The sequence below is a fragment of the Crocodylus siamensis genome, chromosome 4 (assembly GCF_052110815.1).
Source record: "Crocodylus siamensis isolate JL-2025a chromosome 4, ASM5211081v1, whole genome shotgun sequence".
In the NCBI taxonomy this organism is placed as follows: domain Eukaryota; kingdom Metazoa; phylum Chordata; order Crocodylia; family Crocodylidae; genus Crocodylus; species Crocodylus siamensis.
The window spans coordinates 89,844,208-89,856,179 of record NC_143398.1 but is presented as its reverse complement, the minus strand read 5'-3'; the positions used below and the strand labels follow the sequence as shown (position 1 = coordinate 89,856,179).

Genomic DNA, 11,972 nt, shown 5'->3' with positions numbered 1-11,972 from the left:
TTAAAAAATAGATATATAGTCAGTGTTTATAGCTGTTTACCTTCAAAATAAGATGCACACTGAGGGATAGAAATGACTCATTCTGCCTTTCATCAGATGAATTAATTGGTGGCTTGTGCAGTCTCAAGTGGTGACAGAACAGGTTGGACCTATGCATAGCAGGGCTGCTTGTAAATCCAGCACTGAATTTTTGCTAGTAGGATCCCCTGCTTCCCTTTCCAGGCTTGTCAACATGCCTATCACATGTGACTGTCATCTCCGGGGGAGAAGATTTCTAATCATTGGAAGCTGCATCAGTTCATTTTTTTTAGTTGTCAGTAACTGAATTCATAAATTTACACAAGGGAATTTTGATCGTGTGACGGACATTAAACAGGAAGTTTACATTGTGCTTCATGTGAAATCAAGTTTGTAAGCATGCCTCCAGCATGAATTCAAATGCAACATTTTTTTTAGTGTTTTAATATCAAAAAGAACACTTAATTCTAAAGTAATTTTCTGAACTGGATGACAGAAGGAAGAGCATGGTTGCACCACAGAGTTTCTCTGGTTGATCTTAGTCTAAGGTGCTTACTTTAGTCCCTAAGGTGTGCCACCCCACCCTAACTGGTGCCTGACTTCTGATGAACTGACTAACTACCTCTGTTTAAACTGAATGAAATGTAGGTATGAATAGTACATACAGTGTAAAGGGGAAATGGATTAATAATGATTTTTAGCTTTAATAAGCTTGAGGTAACACACATGAGGAATTTGGTTTTAAAATTATTTAATCCTAGTGTGGCAGACTTGTTTTGCTTTAGTTTTTTGCCAGTGGTGCTTATTCTGAACCCTGAAATTCCATGTTATGCCTTCTTCAGTGATACTGCTTTTTTTCCTTTTCTGAACCAAGACCAATAAATCAGATAATTGTAAATGCTGCCTTTTCATCTTCCTCCACAGTGACAAGAAAGTAACACCTCATCAGAATTTAACAAGATGCAGTGAAAAAGTTACCAAACATAGCATTTGTGACTCTGCTAACAAAAATATATGGTACTGTGAGGTACAGCACCTGTCAACCTTTTATGCCAGTGTGGAGGAAAGGTGCTAGGCAGACCCACATTTACTGAGAAGGCATTTCAGAAATGGAAACAGGAAGGAGGAATTAAGATGCAGTACTGTATCTGGCTACTTTAATTTAAATCTTTCAGTAAAGAAATGTGAATATTAAGAAATCAGATAAGTACATGCATCTGGGGCCTAATTTTATAGTCCTTTAAACATGTGGAGTTCCCATTAAAAGACAGCTTGAGAATGAAGTCTTTGAAGCAGTGGTTCTCTACCTTTTCAGAATCAGGCCGCCCTTGCCCAACTGTTTTGAATTTGACAGCATCCTTGGCTAAGAACCACTGCTGGTGCTGCCTTAACTTGCTTCAGTTGTTTTTAACAGGTGCTGCCTCCACAGTGAGATAAAACTGCCCTACTCAACTGTTGCACTCCCAGAAGGACTGTGGCACATATGTGATCTCCTGCCTTATTAAGATTTTCTGTAAACCCTAAAGCAGTCAGGAGAGCTGATTTGTGCTGCAGCCCTTCACAGTCTGATCCTACACAGCATCTCCTGGAAAGAGGCACCTGGGGCAGGTAGAACTATCGAGTACAGTCGTGGCCATGCTGTGGCTCCAGAGCCACATGTGGTTCTTCAGAAGCTAATTATACATCTCCTTGAATCTTTGCTCAAGCACACGGTGACCAGCTTCCACTTGGAAGACCATTTGGAAGCTGGTCACCATGTGTTTGTACAAAGATTAAAGGAGACGCATATTAACTTCTGAAGAGCAGCATGTGGCTCCGGAGCCACAGGTTGGCCACTCCTGATCTAATATATCTCTGTTTTGGAGAGGAGTATTGGAGATGAGGACACCAAGAAGGACCACAGCATAAGTGCAGGCTTTTGCCTGCTTTAGGGATTACAGAGATCCCAAGTGAGGCAGGAGAGCCATGCACATGTTGCAGCCCTACCTAGTACACCGGATGTTTTTACCTTGTCACCACCATAGTGGTGATACCCACACAACACTTCTCAGGGGGTCTCCAGGCACCCCTGCTGAAAACCATTGCTTTGAGGACTGCAGATACATGCACACTTTTTTTGGAGAGTTTCCAGAGAGGCTTGGTTATCCCAGCTTATTAGGTTGGTAGTCCTGTGGTTTTCAGCCTTTTTGGACTCAAGGCATCACTCTCTATTTTTATGAATTGAATGGCAAGTAATTAAAAAAAATAATTTATATATTACAACGTTTACCTCTCTACATGGGGGGTAGGCAGTAGGGATGGGGTATCCTTCAAGCAGAAACAAACCGGAATTTGGCTTATCTGCTTATCTCCTCGCACCTTGTGCAACCTTCAAATAGTCTGATGGCACTCCAGGGTGCCCGGTTCCCTGGTTGAGAATCACTGGCTTATCTGCTTCCTTTCAGTCATTTAGGGAGCTTAGTTATAAGCTAGGCAGTGTTTGATATGGGTTAATTCAACTACAAATTGTTCATATTTTACCTTAGTGCAGGACAGAAAGTAAACACAATTTTAAATGCAATTAATTAGGTTATAAATATTATTATAATATATATGCCCTACTAAAAGTTTTAACAAAAAAGTATAATAAAAAGTAATTTTCTGTAATTCATTTTCATAAAAACTTCTGATGAATCATTTAACATTCAACAATTAAATAAACTACTCTAAAGTAATTTTGTGCCTTATTGTTTGATCTCTCCCTTCCAGTTTGTTAAGAAGTTGGACAAGAAATCATCTATGTGCATATGCACTTTGTGTTTAAAACCTGTCAATAAAGTATTTCTCTGTTGAGGTGGTACCAGTTCAAAGCAGGATTTGGCTCTTTAGACCTAAGCAGTTCATAGTTTCATAGTTTGTATGGTCGGAAGGGACCTGAGCAGATCATCAAGTCTGACCCCCTGCCATGGGCAGGACAGAATGCTGGGGTCAAATGACCCCAGCAAGGTGTCTATCCAGCCTCCTTTTAAAGACCCCCCCCCCAGGGTAGGAGCCAGCACCACTTCCCTTGGAAGTTGGTTCCAGATCCTCCTAGCTGCCCTGACTGTGAAGGTAGTGCCTCCTGATATCTGGCCTGAATCTACCCTCTGTCAACTTATGGCCGTTATTCCTTGTTACTCCCAGTAGTGCTTGGGGGAACGGGGACTCTCCCATTGCCTGCTGGTCTCCCTTGGCCAGTTTATAGATGGCCACTAGATCCCCTCTCAGCCTCTTGTGGAGACTGAACAGGTTTAGGTCTCGTAGCCTCTCCTCATAAGGGTTGCCCTGCTGCCCCCTGATCATGCGAGTGGCCCTCCTCTGGACCCTCTCGATGTCCACATCCCTCCTAAAGTGCGGTGCCCAGAACTGGACGCACTATTCCAACTGTGGCCTGAGATAAGCAGATAAGCCAATGGAGAACCCTTTCTGCAAATGAATGGACACATGCTGGTCTTTACCTATAAGAGTAGTCTTATTGAAGTCATAGGGCAGGAATGGCTGAACTTTATAATCATTTTTGCTGCGAACCAAAATCTTGACATGACTGAGAGCCAGAAGAGAGAGTTGACTCTGCCGCGTGTAAATCTCAAAAGCTACCTGTGTAGTGTGCCTCATCTTAAGTAGTTACTTGTTGTTCAGACAGTATGAAACTTTTGTAGACAATATGAAACGTAATATAGACAATACAAAACGTTTAGAATAAATAAAGAACTGAACAAAATCAAGACCAGATAATATAATGAACGCAGAGGAAAAAATATGTTTTATTTGTAACTACTTCTCTCTTTTTCAGAAACTGCTTTTAAATTGCCCGTGGTTTTACAGGCTGCAGTTTAGCCAACCCAGTCATAGGATGCATTTGTGATGCAAGGCAGTGCTGTACAGAACTACCCCATGCTAACTCCAGAACTGGAAGTGGTATAGTTGTGCGATGCAATGCTACACTATGAAGCAAAGCTGATTAGCCTGCACAGTGTGATACTTACACAACTGTACTTCTAGCTTTGGAGCCAGTGCGATGCATCTCTGCCTGGGACTGTCTTGGATCATATAGACATACTCAGCACTACTCCTTAATTAAAAAATGTTTGTAGGATTCAGCTATTTTCCTTCCTTGCCTGCAGCACATTGTATCTAAGAGGTCAAGTGAAGTGAAACCTACATTGTTGCATTTGGCAAAAATTGAAGAACTGAAAAGACCAATAAACATAGCTGGGTATAAAATTATGCAGTATTGTCATGCATATACTGAGCTGTTTTTTACAGTACCCACTGGTCCCGCTCTCTGAAAATGTACAAGTAATGAATTCTGTGCATTTATTCCCTTTTACAGCAAACAACTACACATTTCCAATTTAATTCTAGAAGCATCATTTTTAGATGGTCTCTGCTGCTGCTTCTGTTGCTTGTTTTATAATTTTGCATTAGTTTTGCTTATTCATCCCCAAATTCCCTACTCTTCCATATGGAAAATTGTCATATTCTTTATACTCTGGTTTACTTAAGTGAAGTGAGTGAAATAATTTATTCAGACCTAGTACATATCTCTAAAACTTAAGAGAAAACAGCGAGTTGTATTACACAGACTTTAGCAACTTGTCTAGGAGGTAATGAGGTGTTTGTTGTATGCAGCAGGTAAAGGTAAACTGGGTAAACAGAGGATAAGAGCACTTGAACAGTATGTATTGCTGTAGGATAATAGTCATTGAAGTATGTTGTAAAGTTTAGTTCAATATAGTCTGAAGAGATTAAATATTCTTCCATCCTTTGCTTCAAATGAAGTTGTAGGTAAGTTTGTGTCATTCCCCACCCCCTTTTTATTTTTTTTTTAGGGGTCAGTCTGGTGTGTTAGAGCCATTGCGTACCAGGCTGGGACAACCTGTATGAACAACTCTAACATCATAGTGCAATTCAAGGACCCTGCAACTATAAAAAGTACTACAGAAAAGCTGGCTACCATATTTAACAACATAAAAAAGGAGACGTGGCTTACTACCATTGAAGGATTAGATATGGCCCACTCAAGCAGACAAGAATGGTGCACCATTGACTGCCTTATAGGCAAAGGCACCAAAACACAATATTTGCCTGCATCAGCAAAGTCTGTTGTAAAAACATTATACAACAACAGCAAATACAGTTACCTAAGCAAGCAACACACAGATATGATTAAACACCTGACTTGTGAACAACTTAAATCACCCTATGCCAAACTTAATTTAACAACCTCCATCTCTGACAGAGAGTTTGACACAGCTATTAAAGTGATCGAGACTGGCAAAGCTGCTGGACCAGATAAGATAGTCCCAGAATTTTGTTACCAAGCTCAGAACCAGAATGAAAAGATAGCTTCAGAAATTCATATATAAATGTCTAGAAAGTAACACTTTCAAAAATCTGGAGGAAAGCTGATATCATTTCTATTCTGAAACCAAATAAACCACCAAAGGGTTCAAAGAGCTACCAACCTATCTCACTGCTCTGCATTGCATACAAATGCATGGAGTGCATAATCCTAAATAGAATAGAGAACATCATTGATTCCCATCTTTCAGAAGAACAAGCTGGCTTTTGGAAATAGCAGTGTACTGCTGACCAAGTTACATGACTTGCATCTGATATAGAAAATGGATTTGAGATGAGATAGAAAACAGGCATGGTCTTTATTGCCTCTTCAGCTGCTTGTTGGGGCTGTGTGAAGCTTCATTATCTGATTCAATATGGAGAAGATTTGGCCCAATTCGGCAGCCAAATCTCTGAATCCGAATTGAATCAGGAGACCCATTAAAAGGTCTGAATCAAATCGGAAGCCTCCAAATTGATTCAGAGATTTTTGGAAGGCTTGCAGGAAACAGAAACTGAGAAGAGGGAGGGGGATGGCATGATCTTCCATATATGGAAAAGGCTGAGAAGGGGAAAGACTGCTCTGATATTGACATCTGTAGCTGGTCAGTGACTGTGATCTTTCCCCACACACGCAAGTAATACGAGTTTTGCTTTCAACAGTGAGCTGTGCTTTCACAGAAACCCCTGCACCTATCTCTTTAAAACTTGGCAAGCTTCATGCCCTCAGAAGGTGCTACCATCCCTGCTGGTACCATCCCCCTGTTTTCATCCAAATCTGCAAAAAAAGGACAAAGTTATAGGTATTTTAGTGATTCCCCATTATATTGGCCAAATCTCCAAATCCAAATTGGCCAAATTGAATCAGGACAGTGATTCAGATCACTGAATTGAATCGCTGTTCCTCTGAATCGGCCGAATCCAAAGCGAATGCTTGCTGCTTCGCACAGGCCTATTGCTTATGGCACTGTATGACACCCAGGGCTCGAGTACAAATTGCACTCTGTGATACCTAACTGCAAGCTATGCGCTTTCATCATGAACGATCTCCAGCAGATCATTAAAATTCACTACCAGCCAAGGAGAAAAAAGTAAGTACAAACCTTGAAGAATGGAGTCCCCCAAGGATCAGTGCTGTGCCAGTACTCTTCAATATGTGTACCTCAGACTTCCTGCATACAACACTTAAGCGATACATGTATGCTGATGATGTTGTCATAGGAGAAGGAGGAATAGATATGACAGAACTGGAAAAGACACTGAGTGCTGACATGGAACTCATTGCTGACTATTTCCACAAGTGGTGCTTAAAAGATGAGCATCAATAAATCCAGTATCATCATTCTTTCACCTTGACAGTTGTCAAGCCAAGAGCACACTGAATATCAGAGCTGGCAACCACATCCATCCCCATGAGCATACCCTAACATACCTAGGAGTTGCATTAGACCATTCTCTCACCTTATAAACATTGCATTCAGAAAGTCAGCAGTAAAGTCTGCACAGGTAGCTGCCTTAAAATGTTAGGGCAGCGTGACATGAGTTGCCAGCTTTGAAGTGCTCAGAATCAACTCACAATACAAAGGAAATGACTGTTCTCCTGTATGGTCCAGAAGTTGTCACACTAAAAAGCTTGACCCTGTACTTAACAATGCACTGAGACTCAACAGGCTATACTCTTTACACACATATGTACTCACTGTACTCTTGGGCTTTAGACCTAGTGATATAAGAAAAAAGAGACCCTAACCTTATTACTGGCACTAGAAGCAAGAGACAACAAAAAATCACCTGCTTCATCAACTGTTAACTGAAGACCTGAACAGATGGAGACAGAAGTGGCTTATAAGTTGTAAACTGTATGTGAAGCCCGCAAGCTCCTTGAAGAGATTAGGGATGCTGAATGAAACCTTTGGACCTCAGTGGAGTGGGCCTACCTTTGGGAAAGGTCAGACCTATTCCTACATTGTTTTATACCAACCTCAAAAGAGAGCCCCATTAGGCATGACCTTGACAGAAAAGTATGGGTCAAGCTGACCAGACTGAGATCTGGATATGGCTGCTTCAAAACAGCACTTCATAAGATGAACATCTTGGACAGCCTCCCTATGTATATGAGGTGTCCAACAAACAGCACAACACTAATTAAAAGGTGCAATCTCTATAAATGCGCAGGTGTGGTAGATAGAATCCACACTTGAGCAAGAATACCAGACAGTGGTTTATAGATTTGGAAATTAGTATCAGATACCACACGAAAGAGAGAGATTCTTGGATGTGCCATGTATACTAACTGTTTTTAGAAACAAACCATCCCTCCTTTTGTTTCATCTCCACCTTGTTAATTAACATGGACAAGGAAGATTATGTCTGTAATTCTAGTATTAGTATTTATTAAACTAATGGTTTCTGCTCTGTGGTGCTTCCTTGGTGTCGCTGGTAATGTAGCAAAACCCCCAGTTTTTCTTTTTTTAAATTTATTTTAAAATGCATTCCCTCCCCTTCCCCAACCATTTCTGACTTTTTCTCTCCCTCCCTATTCCCTATAGATAAGTATAAGTGAGCTAAGACATAGGATAAGCTTCAGCATTTTATTTTGGTTGCAAGTTGTATTTGTTTTGTTTTTTCTCCTTCTTTATATTGTATAATTATTATTTTTACATTGATTTTTACTGTTCTATATTACTGTTTTACTGGTACTATACGATTTAGGCCTATATATGTAAGTTAGCGTAAGTCATGTCAAGCTTCCATTTTGTTTGTCAAGCCTCCAACCTGTCTCCAGGCCCGGTTGTGTAACCCATGACTCACACCTACACCTCCTATATAACTTAGTTCCTGAATAAATGGGGATGAATGAGGGTGCTTGAGAGACAATGGCAGTAGGTCTAAAAATAGCTCCCTCTGAATGACCAAACCATCAACACCAATACCTGGACCAATGACCCGGCCATTGGAACCACCCTCAGCATTCAAGAAACAAAAGATGAGGCAGCCCACCATTGTGCCAAGGCTGCACATGCTCGTTAAGAACACCTGGAGCCCTCTGGGACAGGACTGACATTGCCTGGACAGGCCCTCCCCATAGGAGATCATAGGTAGTCTGACCCATAAAACGGGTAGTGCAGACTGACTCTTTGGGACACCCTCTCCATCTGGACCAGCACCATGCCACACCACCTATCCACCCAGAGGTCCTGCTGGTGACCCCCCTCTGGACAACACCTACTGGACAAGGACTCCTTTCTGGCCTGGATAGCTAGCTGTCACTCCCTACCCCCTCTTCAACCAAGGACTTAGACTCTGTTTCTCTTTTCTACCTGGACTCTAACCCTTCCAGTGAGTCTTTTTCCTGCTGCTATTGTGAGTGCTTGTGTGTGGGAACCAATAACTTCATGGGGCTGTGTAGTGTGGTGTTTGTTTATTAAACCTGTTATTTTGAAACCCCGAGTTGGGTTTTTCTGTTTCCTGACTGTTTCCTCCATGCCACTACTTATCTGTCCCCCCTCTAAGCTGTCAGCCTGTTTGCAGCCCCAAGCTCCCAGGTTTCTGCCTCTCCCTCTGTCCTGGTTGTCTCTTCCTTGCCACCACTTATCTGCCCTCCCCTCCCTCCCCCCCCATATCTCAGCTGTCTGCTTCGGTTTCCAGCCCCAATCTACTTTAAGTAACACCAAGTCTCAGTTCCTCAGCCAGCTTCTCTCTAGTCCACTGGTTCTAATCTCAGTTCTGGCAGCTTTCACTCCCTACACTTTAACTCTCTCTCTCACCTTAACCTTCCCCCAAGTATCCCAAGTACCCCAAGCACACACATATATACCGTGCTATCCAAGTTAGGAACTTACCTATGTGTAGGTGGGTTGTATGTGGGTGAACTGGTAAGTGTGTATGTATGTATATGAGTGTGTGTGTATATATATATATAATGTCATTGTGTGAATGATATATGAATTAATGATCTGTGTATGTGTACTGAGTGTGCGGGTATGGACAACTGATTTTTGTCCAACTTTTGGGGTGTATAGTGTATGGGCTCGAATTGGTGATAGGTATGCATGTGTCTAGGCTAGTTTGGATGTGTATGTGCCTGAGTTGGTAGCGTGTGTGTATGTATCCAGTTGATTTTTGAGTACAGCTGCACACCATGCCCTCCTGTCTAACAGCACAATATTGAGATCCTGAGGGTTGGCCTGGCCCCACAGGGCAACGGTAACAGCTATTTTTAGGGACGTACTTAATTTGCAACAGAAGTGGGGTGTGTGGCAGCTCCTTTAATCTTGCAGGTTCCCCTGCATGCTGCCTCTACCACTGATTGGCCCCACCACTCCCTGCTTGTTCCTGATCAGCAAGGAAGCAAAAACTGTGGTTTATATCTGGCACTGTTTTTGCCTCCATGCCTGTCAGTAGCAAGCAGTGGGGCTGCTGGGGCCCCTTGGCCAATCAGCGGAAGGGAGGCAGAAATGGAAAACTGTGGCTTTCACCTCCTTGCCTATCAGGAGCAAGTGGGAAATGGTGAGCAGTGGGGCTTCTCTACCAATAAGTGGCAAGGGAACTGGCAAGGAGCCACCGCACACCCCATTTCTGCTGCAAATTTGTTATGTCCCTAGTTATTTGTAATTTAAAAAAAAAAAAAAAAGGGCACCTAATGAAATTATTCTACAGCTAAAAATGAACTGAATTCTAGATCAAAATCTTCTGTTCTGGCTATGTAGAAGAATTCCCCGTATGTTGATACCCCTTAAGTCATATAAAAAAAAAAAGTCCCTCTTTCACATCCCCTGTGGCAACGGATAGATTTGTTAGCACTTATATCAGAATGAAGAGTGTTAGTAACATCAACAGTTCTTGCAGGGAGAGGCTGACTACTGAATTTGGGTCTTGGCAGGTGCTATGAAGGAAAAACCAGTTTTAAAACCATCGTCAGTATAAGTAGATATTTGTTCTGTTAGTGATTAGGCATTCTTAATTAGGCTTTCTCTTACAGATTTATGGCCTATATTATATAAAGTTACCTAAATACATGTCTCATAATGAGGGGTGCACCAGTAGAGATTTTCTTGGCTGATACTGATAGCTGATTATTCACCAGTCATATCGGCTGTTACAATCTGATAACCAATTTACAGGAGCACAGCTGGGCAGCCTGGAGAGCAGCACCCTGCCAGTAAGTCTGTGGAGGGGCAGGGGCATGGGGAGGGCAGATCGAGGCCCCCATGGTGAGCAAAGGAGAGGGGCAGGGACTGGAGCTGGGGGTGCTGTCCAGCTAGGGTGGTAAATGGGACCCTGGGGCTGGGGCTGGGGCAAGGAGCAGGAGAGGCCCGTGGGTGGCTCATCCAGGGGAATCAGTGTCCCAGCTCTTTAAAATGGCAGGGGCAGTCCTTGAACTAAAGCTTGTTCAATGAGCTTTAGTTGAAACGCTGCTGCCACCATTTTTAAGTACAGGAACACTTTTAGGAGCAGAGCCAAATGGGGTGAGGGCAGATGCGGGCTGCCTGCTGCAGGCTTAGGGCTTTCTGCCCTGCTACCTTTGTCCTGGGAGCTGTGTACTACTGGCTGTGCCTCTTCCCCTGCCAGTCTGGTGGTAGGAGGTACAACTTGCTGCCCCTACCGCCATTGGGCAGGCAGGGGCTATGCAGCTGGTGCAGGACTTTTGGGGGGAGAAAAAAGGCATCAGGGCAGAGAGACCCAAGCCCACAGTAGGCAGCCCGCATTCTCTCTGCACAGAAATCGGGGGGAGGGGGGACACATGCCTTCCCATGCCTCACCTGTCCTGCTCCCTGCCCTGGCCCCGGGGTCCCATTCACTGCCTTGGCTGGGCAGTGCCCCCAGCCCCTGCCTTGCTTCCTCCCTCACCATGAGGGCTTCAATTTGTCCCCCTCCCCCCATGCCCTTCCCCTCTACAGACTTACCTGCAGTGTGCTGCTCTCCAAACTGCATGACTATGCTCCTGGCCACGTACATGCAGTGGCTGTGCACATGTATGCGGCATCCAGGGGCCCTGGCCAGAAGGTGTATTTATTGGTATGTTGTCGGCTACTCAGTCCAAAAAAAGCTGATAGCAAATAATGTTAATTTTCCCTTAATTGGTACTGAACTGATATAGCACCGAGATATCCATGCAGCTCTACTCATAACTAGTATGTTCTGGATTTTAATAATCTGCATTAAATTTTTTTTTCAAATTTGAGTATGTTTTTAGGTTAACAGTTCTCTCAGTTTTCTGTAAAGTTTTTTTTCTTCTGTTTTTAGGCAAAGTGTAAATTTGGAAAAATGGAGTCCATGCTTAATAAATTAAAGAGTACTGTTACAAAGGTAACAGCTGATGTCACCAGTGCAGTTATGGGAAATCCTGTTACCAGGGAATTTGATGTTGGCCGACATATTGCCAGTGGAGGGAATGGGCTTGCTTGGAAGATCTTTGATGGAACTAAAAAGTCAACAAAACAGGTGAGAGATAACTGAAGACCTGTGATTAAAATGTTAATGTTAATCTGTAATGATAATTCCATTCTGTATGTAGAAGGATTTAAAAAGAATTTACTGTTCTGAAAACTGGTTTTAATACTACTGATACATGGAAAATACTGTTGTAGTTG

At 42.8% G+C, this 11,972-nt stretch overlaps 1 protein-coding gene across 2 annotated transcripts in view; it reads left to right on the top strand.

Moving 5' to 3' along the window:
• SCYL2 (SCY1 like pseudokinase 2) overlaps positions 1-11,972 on the top strand; it is a 66,423-nt gene that overhangs the window by 1,256 nt on the left and 53,195 nt on the right. For both annotated transcript variants that reach the window (XM_090042841.1, XM_090042840.1), the window contains exon 2: positions 11,626-11,823. In XM_090042841.1, the coding sequence (XP_089898967.1) occupies positions 11,647-11,823 (177 nt within the window). In that variant the 5' untranslated portion in view covers positions 11,626-11,646. The remainder of the gene's footprint in view (positions 1-11,625; positions 11,824-11,972) is intronic.